Source organism: Hesperophylax consimilis, chromosome 10 (genome assembly GCF_061612785.1).
Source record: "Hesperophylax consimilis isolate HC1 chromosome 10, BYU_Hcon_1.0, whole genome shotgun sequence".
In the NCBI taxonomy this organism is placed as follows: Eukaryota; Metazoa; Arthropoda; class Insecta; order Trichoptera; family Limnephilidae; genus Hesperophylax; species Hesperophylax consimilis.
The window spans coordinates 21040680-21066362 of record NC_142845.1 but is presented as its reverse complement, the minus strand read 5'-3'; the positions used below and the strand labels follow the sequence as shown (position 1 = coordinate 21066362).

The 25683-nt window shown below is 32.5% G+C and overlaps 1 protein-coding gene across 3 annotated transcripts; it reads right to left on the bottom strand.

The window, feature by feature from the left end:
• Window positions 1-3: 3 nt before the first annotated feature.
• Window positions 4-24444, bottom strand: Pex14 (peroxisomal biogenesis factor 14). 3 transcript variants are annotated; one of them, XR_016302729.1, is made up of 6 exons: window positions 24292-24444; window positions 23763-24032; window positions 16138-16376; window positions 11161-11418; window positions 9389-9461; window positions 4-4505 (listed from the first exon to the last, which is right to left on the bottom strand). XR_016302729.1 is itself a non-coding variant. In XM_089636719.1 (5 exons), the coding sequence occupies exons 1-5, from the start codon at window positions 24334-24336 to the stop codon at window positions 4499-4501; spliced, it is 819 nt and encodes a 272-aa protein (XP_089492845.1). In that variant the 5' UTR covers window positions 24337-24444; the 3' UTR covers window positions 4-4498. The 3 variants fall into 3 exon arrangements, 2 of the variants coding, with proteins under 2 accessions (XP_089492845.1, XP_089492844.1); XM_089636719.1 differs by lacking the exon at window positions 9389-9461; XM_089636718.1 differs by lacking the exon at window positions 4-4505 and having other exon boundaries at window positions 8747-9461.
• Window positions 24445-25683: the final 1239 nt, after the last annotated feature.

Genomic DNA, 25683 nt, shown 5'->3' with positions numbered 1-25683 from the left:
ATGTATGTGTATTGTATTGGATACAGCATCAATACCAGGTTTTGAAGTATCCTTTATTTGGGCATATTATGGCCTAAAGATATTATATCATTAGTTTGTTATTCCTTTGAACTTGACAACATTTGCCAACTTTTATGTCCACCCGTTGGTCCCAAGACAGCGAGGCAATTAATCTGTTAATTCTGACTGATGTCACAATTATTATTTAACTAAATATGCCTTCCGGAGTCTAAATCTTATTTTGTTCATTCGAAATTAGTTTGATTTATTTCTTCTTAAACTTTAGCAGAGAGTGACATTAAAAATGACTAATAATATAATGAATACATATTGTGTAACAGTTTTATAAAGCTCTCCTCTACCCATGATCATGGTTATACATAATGATTTACAGCCTTATTAAAAAAACGTGGTCAGAACAGTGAAAAACTTGACTTATTACCTTGACGTTTGTTTGGTTAAAACGGTCTTAAACCAGGCTCGAGGCCGGCTTTACCACACCAACGTTGAACTGGCGTGTAAGAATCTAATTAGTAACAGCCTTAACTTTTAAATACAAACACGGTTAAAACATAGCTTTTTCATTTTAGACAACTAATAATATTATGTATGTACTTTTTTCTTTCCTACTTAAACCTGGAACATCGGCTCATTTTTCAAACAAATTTAAATAATATCTTGCAGCAACCCACAACACCTTGCCAAAATTATTAAATTCTCAAGCTTTTTCTGAGATGCTTTTCATTTTAATAAAAATTCTTAGCAACATTGCGAGAATTATTTTAACTGAGACTGTATAAAATGGAAACGCCTGTTCCAGCATATTGGGAAACCAAAGTGAACCTGATCATATAATAGTCAAATTGAATATTCTTTCTCACAAATGAATGTCTTTAGATTTAAGTATGTACGGTATGTAAATGTACAATTTGTATACATTAGTTAATTGCGTTTCCTTTACCCAAGGATCATGAGAAATGCACCATTAGAATTTATTGTAAATAATTTTATATATCTATTGTTAAACAAATCTTGTTGTTTCATTTTTAGAATGTTATATCCAAAATAAAGTTTGTTTTATTTTGAATAGCGTGCAAGTAACGAAGGGAGTTTGATCAAGTTCGGATAAAAATTACAGCTGAAAATGTTCATTGGAAAAATGGAGTCACCATCATTCTTGCATTTATAGTGTTAAGTGTTTTGAACGGAGTTATATACAACACAGGTATATGTCACTCTGTCTCGGGACATGGAGGTTTCCCGCTAAAGTAAATTCACCGTTTCATTTGATTTTCTTAGAGCACAGAATTATTACGTTAAATCTATAAATTTAGCTTCTCTTCTTTAGTGGATGTCTTCTAGGTGAAGTTTTACCTATAATCTGATGTTTAATGGTTAGGAGCAATTACTTACATGCAGCGGTCAATGGCGGAATCATGACACTGACACTTATGAATGTATACATGGGATGGTGTAAATGATCACTTGCAAGAGGGAGACATGCTTATGAACATATAATGCCTTATTTTGGACAAATCAAACATATTAGATACCCATATTATTCAATTAGAATTTATTCTAGCAATTTCCGTTAAATCTGCAACCAAATGTGTCCAAAATAACATTCAAAATTGTAACACAAAACATACATAAGGATAAACATACGTAAAGCAATAAGAAAGGATAAATTTTACCATTAAATTACTGACTTGGGACTTACTTGCCGTGCCGTAATAAATATAAATTAATCGAAATCATCGATTTGAAAACAACCAATGACGTTGCTAATTGTAGAGATTGCATCGTATAAAGAATAAGGGTCTTATCAGCATGATTGTTTGTATGAGGTTGGTTATGAATAGAAGTAAGAATGACTTTAGTATTACATAAATAATCATTAAGGAAGAATAATTGTCTAGATAGTTTGGCACATACTTTGTAAAATTATAAAACCTCTTGTGAAATGTTTGGTAACGTGTATAGAACAATAAGTGTTGGACAATTCAGAGAATCGTTATGTCATGTTTTTCGTATGAATGCATAAAAAGCTTGTCGTAAATGGTACAAATTATAAAGTTGGCAATATGATAGAAACCTATCTGAAAGAACATGGTAATAAATAGAGATTTGTGTACATCAAGCACCTCTTGTCAAGTGTTATGTTGCTAAAACATTATATTGATGACTTTATAAACAGAACATCAACATGTGTAGTGAGATACCGATATTTCAAGGGACAATGATTGTATGATTCACAAACTGTAATAGCCTCACTGTTGACAATAAATAATCTTTATGTACACGTTTTGGTTTTTATTTATTTTTGATAATATTTTTTACATTTTCGACACATCTAAAGCTAATGCATTTGCTTTAATGTCCACACAAAGCAATAGTCCAAATCATTGGATCGCTGTAAAAAGTAAAAATACATTTTAATTTTACAAATTATTTAACTCTCCTGTAAGCATGCGGGGTAGCTGCATATTGCATAATCCAACCATTAAAATTAATTCTAATAACAATATGTATATATTTAAAAAAAATCTTGTCTTTATAATTAAATGCATGGGGTAAATAATTGACCCCACACAGGAACGCATTTTATGTTTACCATCTTAGTTTGCCAAAGGTTTTTATTTTATTGTACATCCAACTTTACAAATGTTGTTTTTGTTGTGTTGAAGTAATGTGACTTTCCACTGTAAAAAAATCAACTAAAAGTGGGTCAAAAAGAATCTTTGTGGAAGTTCTGACTTTTCGCACAAAGCCGACATAATAATAATACCTGGATGACTTTTATAGCGCCGTTTTTGTGCAAAAACACCTCAAGGACATATTCATGTTATCGTTATGAATGCTGCAATCTTGTATCAGTTACAAACTTGAGCAAATATTAACATGTGGCTATTAATTTCAAAGATTCTGAGACTTTAAAACACCATGCCACCCTTTTCTCATATGATTGATTACCTGGATTATAACTACTCTATTGTTTGAGTATTTTAACAGTTGAAAATGCTGCAGAGACAACAATGAATTGCACATATTTTAGTATTAATACCCTGTCTTCCCATGCCTTTGTTCGCTTGTCTTTAATCATTGGATGCAGCTTTGATACGTTCCATCCTTTAGATCTGGTACATGGTTGATTTTTTAGACGTTATCATCATTCAAGCTTAAGTCACACTATTAAATTTTAAAATATTATTTATAAATATTACTCATTTCCGACATTGTGAAATACTTTTCCAAGAGATACAACATACATATTTATGAAACTACATTTTGGCAAAAAATGTGTCATTCATTGATGCAATATTTTCAGTTGTTGATAATTTTTGATGATTTAGATAATTCTGATGGAGAATCTAAACAATGAACTAACGAGACAATGTTCTTATCATCGATTATCAATATTACATTGTCTTTATTTATTATGGTTCCATGACAACTCAACACAATGACAATTCAACACACCTTTAAAATGCGATATAAAGTCACTAAAAGCGATGGAAAAAAACTCTGTCATTTAAGCTAGTTTTTTTTTTCATCACTTTATATCACTTTTTAAAGGTGTGTTGAGTTTTCCAGTTACCATTTATTACATCTTGTTTTACCTGTCTGCAGCTTACACACAATTACTTGCTTTTTTAGCTCTTTCCATCCAACACTTGAATGAATATCAGACAGACTTGCCGCTAACTGCTTAAATCAGTTATAAAAACACAGCTGGGACTAATTATACAAATTTTGTCACTATTCACCATGAAAGCAATCTATGATAAACAATTCTATATACTTTTGAATTAGATTTAACTGTGGAAATCTCATCTACCATCTTTAAAATAATCAATTTTTCTGGAATGGAAAACTAACCCCCCCCAAATTAGTTAGTTTTATTTTAAAAATTGATCCACCGTGTTATAAGTTATTCGAGATAGCAGATCAAAAACACTAATAAAATCGACTCTCAAAAATTTTTTTGGCCATCTCGAATTAGCTCGGAGAAGTTGATTTTAAACTCCGAGCTCTAAAACTCAACTTGTGCTAATTAACATATTCCTACTAATGCATTTTTTCACTGCCTCAATCTTACCAATATCTACATTTTGTCAATGCGTATAATAAGTATGGTATATATATATATGTATATACATTATGTCGAATTTCACAATAATTAAAATGAAAAATTGATCATGTAAATAAATAATTGGTAAATTTCAAATAAAACCACTTTGATTAGCCATCCGTGTTTTCTTTCACAAATCCACATACAAAGTAATAACAATTACAAATGTCAATAAAATTTTAACTACACACTCAACTATTGTCTTTTAACACGTACCCAATACGAAGAATATTCCAAGTTGTAAAATAATACACATTTTCACCTTATTAATAGCTTATTATAGGAAAAGTTATGACACTCGTGCACTTGACGAATCCTGTTCCCCTATTCACATCCTTTTCTCGCTTCCTTGCTTCAAGTTCTTGCTTAAGCACTGAAAATACAATTCATGATATATTACTAACAACGAAACGTTCCCGGCCACCAGAATGGAAATGGTAAAAAAAATTGCCACCACCATGTGGTAAAACCAAGAAATATGTTTCGGATTTTACTGCGGGTGACCGGTAGTCAAAATTAAGTAATATTTAGGAAGAACGAAGATCATAATATGTATCATAGATGTTATTGTATCCAGTCATTTGACTCTAGCTTGATGATGAGTTGAGGAAATTCACTTGCTTTGCACTAGAATGGTCAGAGTTCAATCCCTGATGTATTTACTTACATATTGTACATTACAATCCTCACAGATTGAGAGAAACAAATTAATCTGATTCCACATATAAACCAAAACACAATGAAATATTATAGACAGAGATGACCTCTAGCGTAAGAAAGAAGCAGACAATTGGAGACAAGTTATGATAATAATGGGATAATTTGTATAGCACCGTTTTTGTGAAAATCACCTCAAGTGCGCTGTACAAAGACTTTCTAGGCTCTATTTGATTATTTACAAACACATACAGAAAAACATACTTACCTTGAAGGTAGATCACTTCAGATAAACACAATTACAAAAATGAAAAAAAAATAACAATACATAATTGAAACCAATCACCAAAAAAACACAGATTTATTGGAAATGATGAACAATATAAGTACACATTTTATAATCTAAAAAGTATAATAAAAGGTGATTGATTTAATTAGGTCATTGGTTATCAAAACTTTATTATTAAATTAAAAGTTTAACTTATCAGTGATGGCGGTCATTTGAATCACTACAAAAATTATTCATCGACTATTATAATTATTATTAACATTTTGGCAGCAGATAAACGAAAATAAACGGGAGACAACTACCTAAAACTGGTTTTAATATTTTATCAAGCAGGGTCCTCAGATATTATCTTAAGGGTATTTAGATTTTTAGTAAAATATACAGTCACACATTTGTCATTACGACATTATAGCATTTTGATTAGAAAATAAACTAATAAAGGCAAACCAAGCTATTAGAAAAGAAAGTTATTTATGTACTGAGGCATTCCACATAAGGAAAGTCACCATTCCCAATAATAAAAATAAACCTAAATTACCTATAATGTTGTATAATTGCTTGAATATTTAATAGATTAGAAGGTGGTTATTACAGTAAAACCCCGTTAATTCGAACCCCGATAATTCGAAAAAACGCGTAATTCGAAATTTTCGCCAAAAAAAATTCCGCAGAAAAATTTTTTCACACAAAATTTTTTTTAATTCGAAATTCGTTAATTCGTAATTCGAAATTTAATTTTGTCCGCGCACGAAAATTTGTTCATGTAATTCGAAAAAAATTGATTTTTTGCGAAAATAAATCATAATATTTCGTAAATCTGAATCTAAAAGTCAGCCGTGGTGTTAAAACGCCGAAAAATGTATTTTTACGTGGTTATACATCGTCCTAATTGGTATTATTATTTTGTAAATCTGAATCGATTTATACTGGAATGTCGTACTTTTTCAAATTTATTTCGAATATCCGAGTTTGAAGGGCCGAGAAAATACGTTTTACGCGGATATATGTCGTAGTTTTACGAGTTTACACCAAATATCTGAATTTAAAGGGTCGGCCGCGACGAAACTCAGCCGCGAAATTTCGATTTACGCGTAAATGTATATTTATATATATTTACGAATTTATTTCAAATATTTGAATTTAAATAGCCCGCTGCGACGGAAATCGGCCGCGAAATCTCGATTTACGCGTAAATATATCGTATTTTTACGAATTTATTGCGAATTTCTGAATTTAAAGGGCCCGCCGCTACGGTAATCGGCCGCGAAAATAAAGAAATAATTGGTATTAATACGAATTTACAGCTAAAATACCATCCGGATTTGAAGAGGCTGCCGAGAAAATCGATTTTCGGCGTATATATATTTTTTTGTTTTTTCATAAAATTTCAAATTACGTGGGAATTCGTTAATTCGAAATTTGATTTTTGATGTCCCGTGGATTTCGAATTGACGAGGTTCTACACAAATAATCAACTGTACAGTAGAACCCCATTCATTCCAAATCTACGGGGTATCAAAAATCTAATATCGAATTTAACTAATTCCCACGTAATTCAAATTTTAAGAAAAAAAACAAAATTCCGAATTCGAGGTTCTCAGCCGCCCCTTTAAATTCGGGTAGTATCTTCGGAGTAAATTCGTAATAATACGACATATTTCCGGTGTAAATCGAATTTTTGCAACCAAAAGTAAAAGTTTTTGTTCAAAAGTAAATTCGAAAAAAATAACATTTTTCCGCGGAAACCAAAATTTACCAACTGGCCAATTACCTTCGCAGCCGGCTCTTGATAAATTCATAAAAATAACACGCATTTCCGCGTAAATCAAATTTACCGTTGCGGCAAGCTCCTTAAACTTATCGAAGTAAATTGATAAAATTACTATATATTTCCACGTAAATCGTAAATTTGCAGCAGATTTTCTTCACAGCCGGCCCTTTAAACTCAGATATTGATTCAAGTAAATTCGTAAAAAAAAGATATATTTCCGCGTAAATCGATATTTCTAAATAAATTAATAAAAATACAACATATTTCCGTGTAAATCCAAATTTCACAGTCAATTACCGTCGCGGCCGGGCCTTGAAATTCAGATAATTCGACACATTTCCATGTAAATCAAATATTCTAGGCCGGTTTCGCTCAGGCCGATCCTTCAAACTGTGATATTTGAAGTAAATTCTAAAAAATATGACTTTCCAATGTAAATCGATTCAGATTTACAAAACAATAATACGAATTCGGACAATGTATCCATGTAAAAAGACATTTACCGACACGGTTGTCTTTCAGATTTACGAAATTATATGATCTATTTTCACAAAATAAAATAAAGGGTCTGCCATCTAACGTTTTTTTTTTCAACTAGTGCTTATTTCGTGAATGGTAACACTTAGCTCATGTCTGATTTGACAGATAATTAGTGTTATCCTTCCGCTGAACGAATATGGTTGTGTATACGCTTGAACAACGCTGAGAAATATTGCGACATTACTTTGAAAATCATGGTAATGTTGCGGAATGTGTGCGAAAATTGCGTACGGATTTTGGAAGAAGAGAAGCACCGTCAGCTCCGCATGTTCGTTATCTTGTGAAAAAAGTGAAAGAAACTGGCATCCTCATCGATAAACCAAAGCCTGAAAAGCCAAAAACAGTGCGTACATCCAAGAATATTGCTGGTGTGGCAGAAAGTGTGCGTAAAGTGCCATCAACATCAATTCACCGTCGTTCTCAACAATTGAACGAATTTTTGTTCACAAAAATTTAAGAGGAGGATATTGGCAACATTTGGTTTCAACAGGATGGCGCTACGTGCCACACAGCCGAAGCTACACTCAATGTTTTTATAGCATTTTCAAAAAAAAAAAATTATTTGGCGGACCCTTCATTTTTTTAAATAGCAAATTTTTGTGCGCAGATAAAAATTAATCTCGAATTGCGAATTAACAAATTTCTAATTAAAAAACCATTTTGCATAAAAACAATTTGATGGGGATTTCTTTTTGGAATTACGCTTTTTTCAAATTATCGGTTTTCGAATTAACAGGGTTCTACTGTATTATGTAAGCAGCAGAAATACATTAGCTTTTTAAATATATTGTATGTCGTCTAGCAGAATAAGGCTAAGAATGAAAGAAGTATGTATACCTACACATAATTTATCAATCAAATAATTACATAGATTATGTATGTAATATTATATTGAATAATACATAGGTAATTTAAATCTAAACATAGCACTTAGTTCTAAATGATGCAAGACTGATACATAATAATATATTGTAATGTTTTACTATTCATAACAATTTAGGACAACAACAAACAACATACCTTATTATAATAACGTTATTTAAAAATAAGAATAACTGTTAAATTACATAATAATATGTAGGTATTAATAATTAATTACGAAAACTTAAAAAAAAACATTTTCCATAAATCATTGAAACTGAAATACATAATCATTATTTTTCAGATTGGATCGCAATGTTTCTGTGTAATGCATGTCTTTACTACTGATAAAAAATGATTAAAGCAAAAGACAAAATAAGATTAAAAAACTGTCTACAATAATATGTATATACATAAATTATTAGTTACAATATATTTTTATGTACATGCAAAAAAATGTTACTTTACAAATACATGTAATATAATTTATAAGCACTTTATAAATACTAGTTGGAATTTTAAAATATGTAAATGAACAAGGAATAAAAGTTATTACAAAATTGCAGCACATTATTATGAATTACAAGCACCATTGGAGATTAACAGTAAAATAAATCAAAATTCAAAATTAACAGTAAAGTAAAATAAAAATTTTCCATTAAAATAAACATTTCATTATTTCTTTCATGAAATGTTTTTATTCCTTCTATCTAAATGGGGTACAAATTTTTACGTACTCACAATTTTTTTATAATACAGGGGGTAAAGTGCGCTAACTTCGGGGTGATATGATTTTAGAAGTAAAAAAAATAAATAACTTTTCAGAAAATACTATGTTTTAAGGTAGTTTTTAGGTAAAATAAATTGAATTCGTTGTTTGGGAAAATAAATATTCTTCTATGGAAAAATATTTTTGTATGGGAAATAAAGATTGGAATTTGGAAAAAAGTTATTTAGCTTTTTTACTTCTACCATCATGTAGAATCATCTCCTGAAGTTAGACCACTTTACCCCCGGACACCCTGTACATGAGGGAATAAGAGTATTTGGAATTGGACAAAGTGCTGGAAGTAATATTATCGTAACAAAGGGTATTTTAAAGAGTTATTACACTTGTTAATAAATAGGTAAAACTTACCAACGATACGGGGCAACTTTACATTTCTCTAATAATCAAGAAATTTCCTTTAATGTTTCACTTTGTCCAATTGCTAAAAAGAATATATTTTTAAAATTACGATAGCTTATTTATTTGAGGTATATTTGAGAGAAAAGTGGGGTTAATAAAGAAAGCAAAACATTATTTATTAAAAAATAAAACTAATGGACTATCGAATGCATTGTAACTACAAATCCAAAACTATGTGCACTATACAGGGTGTCCGGAAACTCGTAGTACAAGCGGGAAACTGGTGAATCTACATCACATTTGGAGTCGATTTTGTAGTATATTTTTTTTTTATTTGAGCTTTCGTTATCGAGTAAATCGAGTTTGAAGTTGATTTTTTTTTTTTTTTTTTTTTTTTTTTTAATCAAATTCTTATAAATTATTACTGAAGATCAAAGTACCCAACTAATTAAAACTATTTGAAAGTAAAACAAATGAAGAAACTCGGATTTGAAGCATTATTTTGAAATCACCCTTCATTTAACCCGGTGTAATCATAAAATATTTCTGCTCTGCAGGGTTAAAACATCTGTTATTCAACCCTAAACACCAGAAAAAACTTTAACCCTAAAATAGCCGAAAAATATTTTTTTTTGTTTTTTTTTTTTTTTTGAAAATGCTCAAATCAAAAAACTTTATTTTTTTTTGGGTTCCCCATGTGGTGTAGATTCTCCAGTTTCCCGCTTGTACTACGAGTTTCCGGACACCGTGTATACACATATTTTTTTGTAAATGGATATACTACTAAAATGATAATTATATTATGCAATATTGTGTTAGTGCAAAGTGCACAGTATGTAGTAAAACTGTGTGCTCTATAAGAAATATTTTTAAAACTATATGTACTAGTTATAATTGATTATGTTAAATTTATTGTGCAATAAAAAATTATACATCTTATAATCCTACTCATAATAATTATTAGTTTATAATTGAGCCCTTTTGTGGAAAAACATTTTTGTGCAGATCCATTCAAATTACGCGTCATACATCCATCTATGTTCACAGCACAAACCGTTTTAAAATCTCATCCACCGATGGCAGAGTACAAGGCCTTTGGTGATGGCCCGTAGCGCGTTCTTTTTCCATACAACGGAAATGTCAAGAAAAGCTGGCCATTACTTAATTGAAACTGGAGGTTTTTGAGATCAGTGCTTGGTATATTTGTCATTATAATGGTGATAAAGTTTATATTTCTTATTTCTTCTTATTTGTTAATGTCTGAATTTTTTTATTCTATGGAAATTTTTGTTAATAAAACAAAAAAAATATTGGTTTATGGAAAATAGGCATTTTTTTAACGATTATTGTACTTAATAAAACTCATGTTTATTGAACTATTTATTAATTAAAATCCGTAATTGTTATGGCATCTAATTTATTTGACTTTCAACGTGTACTACAGTCAAATGAAATGTTTTACAGCCCGTATTTCAGAACTCACTTTTCACATAATGCTGTTTTTCCGCATAAAGGCACAATTGTTTTTGTCTGAGCTGTATTTTTTAAATGTCAAAAATATTTTTAAGAACTCGATCAAGATTTTAAATGAATCATTCAACAATAAATAGAGTTGCATAACTGGATAAAACGGAAAATGATAAAAGAACAGGTAAGTTTTGTTGGTTCTTTTTCTTCAATGTTCTGTTTTGTCATGGATCCATTCAAAGATTAGCATAAGTGGGTGCAGTACAAATAAAATATAATAATGTTAAGTGCGCAGGCTACAAAATCGTTCTCACATGATCTCCAAACTGCTGTCACTATTTTTGGTAACGGCGTCTCCTTCGCTGGAGTTGGACCCGCCCGACTCACTCCGCTCGCCTCGGCCCGGCCTCAGGACGGAGCCCACCGTCTCCTTATCTCCCTCTCCCCCCGCCGCCTCCTCCAGGTCTGAAGGGCCAGAGCGACCCTCCGCCTGCAAGTGGGCGGAGCTCTGCAGTTGCCAGGCGGGGATGGACGGGGGCTCAGCACGGTTTGACAGAGAAGGGAATTGGTTTCTGAAAAAAAAAAAAATTTATTAATCAATATACTATTTCCAAGAATTTATACTACTTGTGTAAACGAGGTGTGTACATAACAATGTAACAATTTATCAATAGTTAAAAAATAATAACTTGATAAATTGTTAAAAAAATTACATCGCAGTTGGTGTAAGAAAAGCAATGTAGGTGTACAGTAATGGGGTATGTAGGTACCATTTATAGAAATAAATTAACACATTTTCAACCAAATAATACATAAGATCATAACCAAACAAACCAAACAAAAAGATAACCAGAAGGTCATATTAAAATTAGATATGCATATTTTAAAAATTACAAAGATATAAATAGATATAATAAGATATATATTTATTGTTTTGATAAACGACATAGTCAACTGCTTTAAAAATGTCAATGTACTGCTATTCGCCGACGATATTAAATTATATAAAGAAATAACCTCCTTAAACGACTGTCAAGTTCTTCAATCTAATATAGACATGCTAAATAACTGGTGTTCACAAAACAATTTATATTTAAATGTAGAATGATGCAAAATTTTGACCTTTTCCAGAAAAAAAACATCACAATTTTTTGGCTATTCAATTAATAAAACAAATTTAGAAAGAGTAAAGGAAATGCGAGATTTTGGCATAATAATGGATGAGAAACTAGACTTTACGGCCCATATTCAACAAACTGTGAATAAGGGTATGAAAACATTAGGTTTTATATTAAGAACAATCTTTAATAAAGAATCTTTACAAATAATTAAACTATTGTACATATCCCTTGTTAGAAGCCTGATAGAACATAACTCCATAGTTTGGTCGCCCTTCTACAATGTAAATATTCATAATATTGAAAGAATTCAAAGAAAATTTCTACGCTTCGTCAATTTTAAACTTAACATCCCTTTAGAACACATAAATTACCTTTCATTATTGAATCTTTTAAATATTCCGACATTAGAAAACAGAAGAAAAATAAACGACCTAACCTTTTTATTAAAATGATTGAACTCTAAATTCGATTGTTGTGAACTCCTGCATTTAATAAATCTACACATACCTACACGAACAACTAGGCAAATATCAACATTATACATACATACATCTCATTCCAACTATAGTTTTCACTCTCCAATACAACGTTTACACAGTCTTGGTAACAAATACTTAAACAATATAAATGTATTTGACAATAATTTGATATTGGCAAACTTTAAACGGAGTATGTACGAACTATTTTTACATAATTTTTAAACTATTGTTATACTTTCTTATTATCATTATGCTTGATTTGGAGGATTTTGGCCGATTCACTTATTTGTACTCTATCCATACCTATACTTTTTAAACTATTATATTTTATGTAACATATTTTGTTAACTCTGATATTTTTTATGTAACCTGTATTTTGTTAACACTGATTTTTTTTTAATGTAATCTGTAAAACTAAAATAATAAAGTCGTACATTATTATAGGTAAAAGCCCTATGGGCGTTTAAATAAAATAAAATAAAAATAAATAAATTTTTATGGACACTAAATTAATAGAACAGAATTTTTGAGATGAATACTTCAGGAATATATTTTTTAGTTTAGAATGCATCTAATAATAATAATGATTGGATTATTTATATAGCGCCGTTTTCGTGAGAAAATCACCTCAAGGGCGCTTAACAACTTAATTTATGCATTGATCACTTAGACTTAATTACTTTTGGTTTATAACTAAGTTTCATAGATAGACTTTTAACTAATGACTTAAGTTATACATATTTTATGACCAAGTGGGCATTTATACAATACCGCTATAATACGACTTACATCTACGGCTTAAACTAGAGATTTCCGACTAACATACATATTTAATTTATATTTACAAATACCGATTGTTATGATTTCTGCCCGTGGTGTCAGTTATAAAATATTTAAAAAAAAAAAATTGTTAACGCGTAATAAACGGTTAATAACGGTGAAAAAAAAATTCAAGTAGAAAAATCCCCTGGACTGAGCAATAAAATAATACTGATGAATAAAAAATAAAAAAGGTCATCATTCTGGATACGACAAGTTGAAAAGGTGGGTCTTTAGTTTTGCTCTGAACTCAGATGAGCTGTCGATCTTTCGCAAATATGAAGGGAGTTTGTTCCAAGCTGTTGGGCCTGCTACTGCAAAAGCTCAGTCTCCGAAATTGGTATTGTGATTGCGCATAGGTACTGAAAGTCTACCTATGGCTGTTGAAGATGCTGATCGAAGCGTTGCTTGCCTAACATTAACATCGTTTGGAATGCAGAGTTCCGACAAGTAGGGTGGCGCCATATCATGTACGGCTTTAAAAACCATCCAGCAGAGTTTGAATTGGATTCTCTCAGGGCACTTAAGCCAATGAAGGTTCCGCAAATGTTGTGAGATGTGGGAATATTTGGAAACACCAGTTATCAGCCTTGCTGCAGCATTGAAAACTGACTGAAGTCTGTCAGTGTATATTTATCTGATCTCAATGACTGCACAGTATAGGATGGCAGCATCTGTTATTTTCAAAAAGAACCATTGAAGTTTCAAATAGCATTCCCGAAGAGAAAATGTCAAAAAGAAATGAATTTCTCAGATGTAAAAACTTTTGCACAATTTCCCAACCCATTTTTTTCCCACTAAATTTTTTTCAACATTAACAAAATTTCCAATCTTCACATAGCAAAATCTTAAGATAAAACAAAAAGACAAGATGTTTTATAAATATTTCCCATCCAATTTTCCGAGCAAATTTCATGTGTGACGATATTCCTTTGCGGTTTTTTGTCCCGGCGACTTTGCTGCCACTGGATTGCCCGATATTATTTATCACCGGCTATTTTAGAATTCCTTTTAGCTTTTATAAAATTCCAAAATTTGAGCTGTGCCTATGAACAAAAAAATTATAAATTATATAGGTGAATCCAATCAAAAAGCCGCATGCAAGGCTTAGTTTAAAATATTTCTTAACAGAGTTCAATAGTATTTTTATTTTTTATTTTTTTTATAGTGAATACCTCACAAGAGTCCCAACTGCTCCCGTCTGGAGCCAGTGAGACTATGGCATCCCCGATTGGGGGATGTTGTGAGGCTGAAGGTAAGTGGGGAAGGGAAAGAGGAAGGTGGGGAAGTACCTGGCTATTCAGATCTAGTCACTAAACACGGCTAAAGCCATTTGGAGCAACGTTTCAATTCTGAATGGTGGTCTTACACCAGGGCGATACTGGTAGTATCTTCCACTCTTTATTATTACTAGCAGACCGTGAAATGCATCGCTATTGTACTATCCATATCTTTCTCGGGCATCCCCAACTTTTTCTACCATTTAAACCACTCTCTAAACACTCCTGGAATTAATAAAAAGAAACTTTGAAATTTTCCGCCAAATCGGTTGAATAATTTTTAAGTAATTCTATTTAAAAGGAACCTGCACACAAGCAACTTTAGTGGCGGCAACAGTTGACAACTATTTCAAAAACCAATAAAATTTAGTCTCCATAGTGTCAGGTCGCCTCTTGTGGGCACCTCCATAAACCGTAATGGATATTGATGCATGCAACTTTTGTGATGCAACTTTTGCGATGCAACTGTTGCCTGTAACTAAAGTTGCTTGTGTGTGCCTGGACTAAGTTACTCTTTTAAATAAAAAGCCATATAAAAATAAAAAATTTCTTGAGAAATTTAGATTCCGGCATAATACTTTGAGGTTTGAAATAACACTCAATCAATAATTAGTGTGCAATTCAAGTTACATGTATATTATATTGTTTTTTACACAATAATCAAGACTTAAAAAAAATAAATTTAAATGCAGGTAGGTATTATCAACAGTACAGTAGCCCAAAGAACATAATATGTATATGAATGTATAGATAGGTAACCGATTTGTATGTTGAGTTAATCCATTACCATTCATTTTTGTTGATTTCCAGATTCTCGACATTTGCATAACACTGTTATTTATGTACTCAAGAAATTGGTAAATTGGTATGCATATTAATTTAAATAAAAATTTAAACCTCAATACTAAGTGCAAACCAAAAGTTTGTCAACAGTAAATTAGAGAGAAAAGTGAAGTTTATTTGAAATACTTTTTAATCAAGTATGTTTGTACTTTCAAGTAAATAGACCCACTTTAATTTTATTAGTTTTCAATGTTAATAATTATTGATAATTTTATGCAAACTACAATAATTTAATATTTATAATTTGCATAGGTTAGGTTATTTTACCAATGATCGATTGAAATGTTAAATATGCATCAGGTTATAATGTCACAGAAAACCAATGAGCCGTTTTTAGTAGCAAAAACTAAGAAAAATGTCTGTTGAATGCTGAAAAAAATGGAATATATTTAATGACAGTCAATTCTGTTTTCGCACGATTTTGACATAACATAATAATGCTAACCACTCGAGAAATAGCTACCCAAATTTAGTAGGCAATTTTTATGAATTAAAAATTTAATGATTTTTTTAAAACTTGAAAATATGGTATAAACTTTGATATCCAGGTGGATTCATTGGCTTCAAAGTGCAGTAAGCAGTTGAACATTTCCATATTAATATTTGGAGGTATGATATTAATTAAATGGAATGGTCGAATCAAAAAGCAAACATCCATAAATTTCCATCCTCTATCGCTCGAGAGGCTAACCAGAGTAATATGTAATATATTTTTTAGGTTATTTTAGAAATTTTGAATTGTTTGTCACCTATTCAGAAGGATTCCTTTGACCGACGCTATATCTGACTTGAGCCCGTCAATCTGCCCTCTGGTAGGATTGTTATTACTCTGTAGGTTGCTTAGCCGGTCCACCTCCGATCTCACCGTCACAATCTCCTGCTTCAGCTCCGTCATGCTGGTCTCCAGAGACTTGCTGAGCTCTTCCAGTCTCTCGTCCACGGTTTTCTTTTTGGCTCGGGCGCCGAATAGCAGGGTTTCTATCCATTTCTGAAATAAACAGAAATATGTCAATGAACAGTTGGAAATTATTCATCATATTTATTATCGATTCAGTCGTAAAGCTGCCAGTACATGTTGGGCCAGCGTGCTGGGCCAATGTTTGGCCAATGCGCTGGGCCAATTCTGAATTGGCCATTTGATCATGATCGATGTGGAAACTATCGCAGCTGCGGCAATTTATTTGTACAGCATGTTTACTTATTACCTAATTGTGAATCAAAGAAGAGTGACCAACAAAAAATGGCGCAAAAGAAAATGGTGGATGATGATTAAGACGGATGAGGCCAACATGTGAACGCTTTTGGCGGGCTGTCGCCAAGATTCCTTGATGTGTGCATGAAAAGTCGACACTGATCGATTGACCAGCCAAAGTGGTTCTGTATATATTAGGCCAGCGCCGAGCCACAAATTACAGGAAAGGAACGAAGCAACTGCAAGTGGCATTTCGCGCCATTTACATTTGCTTCGTTCCTTTTCCTTAAGTTGAGGTTAAGCTCAGCAGTTTGGCTCGCGTATGTACACATAGCGTTAGACACAGGCCAAAAGATTGACTATGCTAAAGCTATTCTTCAAGATTGCCCTAGTACGGTATCCAAAGTTTTATTGTGACTTATTTTTTCTTCATAAAATCTTTTATGACATGTAGGACTCCCCTGAACTTCTTTGGTTGATTGAATTTCATGTACCAAATAGAATGGTTCGTTAGAAGGTACCTCACCATTGAAACAATGTAGGGACCAAAGCAGAATTAAATTTGGCGATGAATCGATTGCATAGTTCAGGGAAGAAGAACTATCATGCAATTAAATGTAAAAGCCCAAATGGGGCCTAAACAAATAAAATATAACTAGCTGTTGAAAATAATAGGTAGATGCTGTAAACGCCCAACGCTGTTGTGTTTTGTGCGAATACCTTTCAAGAGAATAGAATAACTCCCAACCGTCTGGAGCCTGTGGAGGGTATTTTTTAAGGAAAAGAAGGAGAAGAAGTGCGGGGAATGTAAAGGGTACGAGGGGTGACCACTTGGGGTGCCCTATGGCCAAGGTGTTGGTTATCAAATAAATGGTTCCTGGGACAGCGGTACCCAAATCCGCCACCCAAATTGAAAATGTAGTGGGGAGGGAAGGAGATGGGGAAGGGGAAGGTATGGAGTACCTGGCTATTTAGATCTAGTCACCAAACACAGTTAAAGCCATTTTAAACAACGTTTCAATTATTCTGAATGGTGGTCTTTCACCAGAGCGATACTGAGAATATCTTCCACTTTGGAACGTGCCGCATGTATACTATATATTACTTTTAATAAAATAATTGTGAAACAATACAAATTAATTAAATAAAATTTATTAACGCACGCCGGGATTTGTACCGACAATCTTTGGATTCATAGCCGAACCCCTCAACTACGGAGGCCGTTGGGAACCGGCGAACGATATTTGATTAACCAAAAGACTATTCTAAATTACTTATTCCTAGTAGATGTATTTGTGAATTTTCCTATCTATAAATATAATAACACCTATAAATATAATAACACCTATAAATATAATAACAGTTTCAACAGTTGAAACTCACTAAAGTTGGAATTTTGTAACATTATTGGGATTGTTCTTTTAGAATTTTCGCCAACGCACAGTAGTAATCGCACACCACAGCTTAGTGAATACACTCGTAAAAAAAGGGTGACAGCACGACCTCCTTTGGAACTAAATCCATTTACATCAATAATAATTCTACTGTAAATAAGTAAAATGCTTCAAACCACAAAATTAAAACTTTACAACTGTTGACAATAAAAAATTATATTTACAGATTCGTAAAACCAATAAATCTTTATCTTTTTTTGAGTTTATAATAATATAATAGCTCGAACGATTATTAACGAACGATAACTCGAGACACTCGATGACACCAATCGCTCGAGTAAATATATATATATATGCATACATTTACCATATTATTTAATTAATACCATTCCACAAAATATTAATTTGGATATATATTAAATTGCTTACTGCGGTTTAAAGCCAATGAATCCACCTAGATTTCGCCGTCTATCTTATATTTTTAGGTTCTATAAATTTAGCGCATTACATAAGCGATCGCTCAAAACGTTTTTGCAAACTTGGCATAATATGCCAGAAAATAGGTCCAGTGGTTAGTTAATATTATTACAGTGATTATTTCTGTTTTTTTTATTATTTATATAAAAATAATGCAATTCTATTTATAATAATTATAAGAGATGACGGCTGAGAAATTTCATCTAACGTTTTCTCAAAATAGCCTAATAAAAGTTAGCATTCATTTAGTTTTTAGCATTAAAAATGCTATAATCAAAAAAATTACTTTACGATGTTGTTACTTTAAAGACTGTTCTATATGAAACCACTGAAAAGTAATATCAGCAAAAAATGGGGCTTGAAGTGTTGTATCTATTTACGGTTGAATATATTATTATTTAGATCTGATTATCAAAAATATTAATACACATTGAAAAACAAATGCAAAAATGTAGGCCTGTTCATAAAACAAATCACCAGCATTATAGCAAGTTGTTAGCATTATATTGTCATTAAAAAACATAAGGAAAATCAGAGATGAAACCTTCGTTTGACATTCAAAAATATGCAGGTTAAAATATTGATTCATTTTAATGTTTATGGAAAAAATATATGAAAATATTATTTTTTGTTTTTGGAATAACTTAGTGAGTAAAACCTCAAATTGTAATATTTAATTATTGAAGACAATATTAGCAATTCCTAAACGAAAATCTGAAACAGAAAAATCAGAAAAAGATACGGTCACATCTAGGACTCGAACCCAAGACCCTTGCCTTGCCGGGGCACCAATCTACCAACTGAGCTAACGGGACCCTATCTCCTTCGTTCATATTTAAATGTTTTATACTTCGAATAAGAACTACCAACATTGTCTTCATTTTTCTCACCGCACATTTTTATTGGCAACTATCTTTATGTATGATCGCAAGATTCAACCCGAACTAAATGCAATCTAGACAGCATCTTCAGATAAACATATCTTATTTTTATTCGAAGTATGATACAGTTAAATATGACCGAAGGGGATAGGGTTAGCTCAGTTGGTAAAGCGGTGCCCCGGCAAGGCAAGGGTCCTGGGTTCGAGTCCTAGATGTGACCATATATTTTTCTGATTTTTCTGTTTCAGATTTTCGTTTAGGAATTGCTAATATTGTCTTCAATAATTAAATATTATTTTTAGCTTCACACCTACCAATTACTTTTGGCAACTAGAATCTGAATGGTTAATAACTTCATGGCCGATTGTTAGCAACGTCTAGCATTTTTAGCATTATGACTGAATAATACAAAGTTGTTTGTTTTGTTCACAAGTTCGGCATCTCTTAGAGGTCTGCAGTAATACCCACTCAGAGCCGGCCCTAAGCAAACGCAATTGGAGCAGTCCGCTCCGGGCGCCGACTTGCCAACCCGCTAAAGAAACAAGGAGCCAAGGCGCTGATCATGTCTAACACGGCGCTCTTGAGGTTTTCACTAGCGCCAGGCGCCGTTTGTTGGGGAAAAGTTGCCCATTTCGACCACACACTTAAGCAAGTATTTGTTTCAACTTGATTACCACAAGAAACAACTATTTATGTTTATATAAAACTAAAGAACTAGATGTTGCTTGGAAAATATTTACTAAACACCTTCAATTCAAAATACAAAACCATACTTCAATAAAAACCGACATGTACAATAAAGTTATCAAAAAAGCTTGGATTACACCATTCCCACTTACGTATGTAAGAAAAGGGAACAAACTCTATCAACAAATAAAAAACAGTCATTATAACCTTTCCATGAAACTATTCTAAAATAACTCTAGAAACATCTGCTCTAATCTTACTAAATCGGCTAAACAAAATTACTACAGAACTAGAACTGGTAGTGATGGAATGACAATGAAAACAATAAAATACTTACAAGACAAACTAATTGAACTGATACTCTTCCTAAAAAACAAATCCATTACGGAAAGCAGTTTTCCCTCACAATTCAAAAGTATCACACCAATTTTTAAATCAGGTAATCACAAAGACATCAATAATTATAGACTAACTAGCTGACCCGGCAAACGTTGTTCTGCCATATAAATTATTTACAGTGAATATTTCGGTTGTTAAATAAAAAATAACTAATGTATTGTAAGTGTGTGGGGATGGGATCTATGGCAGAAAGATGAATGGAGCACTGAAGACGATGACCGCAGATAAAAACAAAAAAACACCAACCATTCATTTTCTCAATTCAATGTGTTTCATTAAAGTAACGGACATATTCATTGTTCGATCTTTTAAAAGTTAAATGAAAAGTGAAAAAAAATCAATATATTTTTTATCCTTAAGTAGGAAAATGAAATAAAGAAAATCAATATTAGTTTGGAATAGCAATTGAGTGTACAATATTTTTTGTCAGTCCGTCGTTAGCTAAAACAAATAAGCTCGATGGTTTGCCCACGAGATAACATGCCAATTATAATTGTCCAGGTGAAAAAATGGTGTGCCAAAATTTAAGCAAATAAAAAAAGAAATTGATTTCAGCTCGTGCCTCTTGAGATTACGATTTACGCGATTGCGACATGCTCACAAGCACATTCTCGGTATCTTGTTGGATTTGTATGTCTGTTCTTTCTGCTCTACTATTTTGCAGGTTTGTTACTTTATTCATTCAACGGCCCAAATGGGCCCCCTTGCGTCTTGCTGGCATTGTTCACTGTAATACACGCACATAAATAGATAACTTAAAATAAATCGTACAAAATTTTGCACGCACTGAGTTGTGATACGTAACAAATGTCAAACTGTCGCGACGCTTCTCGTGAATGACTTGCGCTTGTGTGGATGAATGTTTGATGAGGCGAACGCAGCGCCATCTGTTATTCAACAACGTAAATAATTTCGTTCTCTTTGAAATATGAACGACGGTTAAATTTTTTCATACATAAATACTAAAATCACAATTAAAAAATGGTAGGGTGAGGGTAGGAGGGTGAAAATTTAAGGTTATAGATATTTATTGATACCAAATAATAAAAAAATACAAAAAATATTTTTTGTCCAAAAAACAGAAAAAAAATTCTGAATAGGGACACCCTATTCACCTAACCGTTCATAAAAATCGTTCGAGTCGTTTCGGAGGAGTGCGACCACAAACACAGTGACACGAGATTTTTATATATACACGGTGTCCGGAAACTCGTAGTACAAGCGGGAAACTGGAGAATCTACACCACATGGGGAACCCAAAAAAACATAAAGTTTTTTGATTTGAGCATTTTCAAAAAAAAAACCAAAAAAAAACCACCGGGTTAAATGAAGGGTGATTTCAAAATAATACTTCAAATCCGAGTTTCTTCATTTGTTTTACTTTCAAATAGTTTTAATTAGTTGGGTACTTTGATCTTCAGTAATAATTTATAAGAATTTGATTAAAAAAAAAAAAAAAAAAAAAAAATCAACTTCAAACTCGATTTACTCGATAACGAAAGCTCAAATAAAAAAAAATATACTACAAAATCGACTCCAAATGTGATGTAGATTCACCAGTTTCCCGCTTGTACTACGAGTTTCCGGACACCCTGTATATATAGATATAGATAGATTACAATTCTAAACACTTTATTTAAAATGTTAGAAACAACAATCGAAAATCATCTAATCAGTTACCATTAGAATCAAACAAAACGTACCAAATGTACAACAAATATATGCTAAAAATATACTATTGAAACTATTCAAAAACACTGAATCCTCTAGAATACCGCGTATTCATCAAACAAGGTCAAATCATAATGACATAAAAAATATTCCAGGTCATAAAACCACATTCTGACAAAGAAATTATATTTATTTTGCGACGAAACTCCACAACATCCTTTCCCCTGATATAAAGCGAATAGAAAAATTGAATGATTACAAATCAAGAATAAAAATCTGGCTGAAAGAGATTAATGAAAAAACTCTGAAAAAACCATTAAAAACAACAAAGAAAACTAATAAAATAGAAATGAATAACTTTAGTCCGCCTCAGCACAGGTCACCCTTGTGAGGAGGACTAAGAAATACAATTTACTATACGTATATTTAATATCATATTTTGTATGTAAATGTTTAAATAGTTGCAATAATATTTTTTTAAATTTTAAATTATTAATTCTTAATTTAATTATTATTCATATTACACAAGTGCTGACCCTGAACAAATCGCAAGTGCGCTGGTCTGGCCCCACAAAATTTCTGAAAAAAAACCTTGACTGTGTGCAGAAACGGGCGGCCGTTTGATAGATTCCCTTATCTTAACAGGATTCCCTTATCTTGCTATCTTCAGAGCATATTCGTCAAGTAGGGTGAGCGGGTATGTCATCAAAATGAAAATTCAACACACCAACAAAAAGTGATATAAAGTCATGAAAAGTGATGAAACAAAAACTAGGTTAAATAGGTTACATAGGTAACTATTAAACCTAGTTTTTGTTTTATCACTTTTAATGACTCTGTATCACTTTTTAAAGGTGTGTTGAATTTTCATTTTGATGAAATATCATGGAACCGTCGGGTAGGTACGCTGTCCTTGTTCTACCGGTATTACGATGGAAGATACTCTGAGGAACTAGCGTCATTGATCCTTTCGGCACCGGTGCATAAGCGGGAAACATGCAAAACGCCCGCCCAACATATGTACACGGTTGACATTTGTCACATGAGAACAGGTCGCATCTACGACTCGTTCTTGAGTTTAACAGCTCGACTGTGGAAAGATTTGCCGGCTTCCGTGTTTCCTCCCTCCTACAACATGGGTCTCGAAGTTGTTGTTGATGACCATCCACTCAGCATCCCCAGAGATCACATAGGCCCTGAGGGAAATTATTTTACATCTCCCCCCACTCAAATAGTTGTGTCCAGTAGTACCTAAGTTGAAATCAAGTGTTATTTTTAAAAAAATTGCATGCATGCAGCGGAATTCAGCAACTTAACCAATATATTTATAGAAACAACATGCAACACATAGGGATTATTTGAACCTTGGAATTTTCATAGACTAACGAAACAAATGAAAACTGTCTAAATTCTAGCACTTCACACTAAAATTGCATTGCATCATAAAACAGGCTAAATTTCAACACTACACACCAAACATTGCATTGCACCATAAAACAGGCTAAATTCTAGCACTGCACACTAAACATTGCATTGCACCATACAACAGGCTCAATTTCTTACAACTGCATGTCGCAACCCGTACTGTAATCTTAAGTGACAGATAATGCTGATTTACATATTATATTATACATTTAAATATGAATAACAATGATAAAAGAGAAAAAATTAACCTTGTAGATCCAATAGATTCCATAAGCAATTCCTCCAAATGCTGCCAATGAGAGGAAGACTTCTTTAAACCAAGATTGCTTGGAATGTCTGTACATCAACAGCTCTGAAGAAGCCATGGCGGGGAGACCACCCACCAAGGTAGCTCCGAGTTCAAATGCTTTTTTAATTTCATCATCAGTTAGTCCTTTTGATCTTAAAAACTTTTGTTTTTGTTCCAGAGGACTTTTTTGTATATTTGGATTGGAAAGAAATTTTACAGCAGTCGTAATCTGAAACATAATTAAACAGTGGTTAACCTGGCATAAATACGAAAAACAGACTTTGCATCAACTCAACTGTAGTATTCAGGATGTAATGGACTCGGAACGGTTTATTTATTTATAAAGGCTCTCGGGGCAAAGTTCTCTGCAATCAACTTTTCTTTACCTCGTTGAGCCAATCATTCACAAATAATAATAGTCATAACAAAACTCTATTATTTACGTTATCTTATCAGAAGGAGATATACTAGAGTGCGTTTCAACTCACCAATTCGTCTCTGAGAGAAACATTTTGTACACTGTTTAAAGACATGGCTATTAAATGCACTAATCTGAAATTATTTATATACACAACCTATCACCCCTTCAACACGATGACATTTTCCTTCAAACAAAAGAAAAAGTGTAAAATCTGGGCTTTTGGCACATGAGAATGGGTGCTGCCATAATGAAAAATTAAATTGTCAATGGTCAAGATCATAAACTAGGGACATTGTATTTTCCATTTTTTTTAAATAGATCGTGCTTTGACTCCATCATTTCAAAAGTTACAAAACAATTTAAATAAGACTTTTTTATTATACATGAGATTTATTGAAACAAAAGTTAAAAAAAAAAACTTTTTTTATAATTTAAAAACGGTTAAAAAATATTTAAGCTGTAGCCCTTCATAAAAGTCTTCTGGGTTAAAGTGGGAAAAAATATATTAATGTATAGTATTTACAGTGGTTACATAAAGCAAATAAAATGTATTCAACGGAGAAAAAAGTAGCCAAAGATGGTATTCCACTAATCACCAGGCAGTTCCAATGATAATTCACCTGCGATCGACCTGACCCATAAATAAACTACTCACGCCCGACCGCTAACAATACTCGATGATACTCGACGTCCGCGCCTTTTAGCCGGCTTCGGAGAAGGGAAAGACCGAAGATTAATTTGTCGGAGGAGAGGCGAAAGCAGGGGGGTATAACTCCGAGAAAAAAGTGGGTCAGAAAAAAAGACACGGTAATCTCTATGGGTGACTTGTGACGTATATTTTGGGTGCGCCTGTTCTCACATTGCTGGAGGATTGGGGGCGGAGCTACGAAGTTTGCCGAGTGAACACGAAGGCTCAAAGCGGCTCGGAACTACGAAGTTTGCCGAGGGTACACGAAGGCTGGCAACAATCAACTTGATTTTGAATAATTTGTTTGAAGTCTTGAAGTTTGACTGTGGTTTGACGTTCGAAAATCTCTCAAGTATGAGGGAGATTTTGAGTTGAAAGAAACGAAACATGGAGGTCGTTATTAGTAAACATTTACAAGACATAATCAACCCTACGGACATTTTTTTTTAACCTAACCTAACCTAACCTTCTACTTCCTGGTTACGAAACCATTACTAGGATAGGTTATTGTACTTTTTATTACTAACCTCCAACTTACCTAGCTCTGGTAGTTTGTATTGATATTTGAAGCTTATGTTTGTATTATTTAAGCTTTCTGCCAGAAGCCTGACCTCACAATTGTTATTTAATCTTATATATTCTAGGTTTTCCGAATAAAATCACAAAGTAGAAGAAATTTGTGTTTAATCCGTGACCCATCCTGATATTCCTTTACGATAGGCCTACTTCACTAGTAACTCTTAAGATCATTTAAACTTGAATGCACTACTT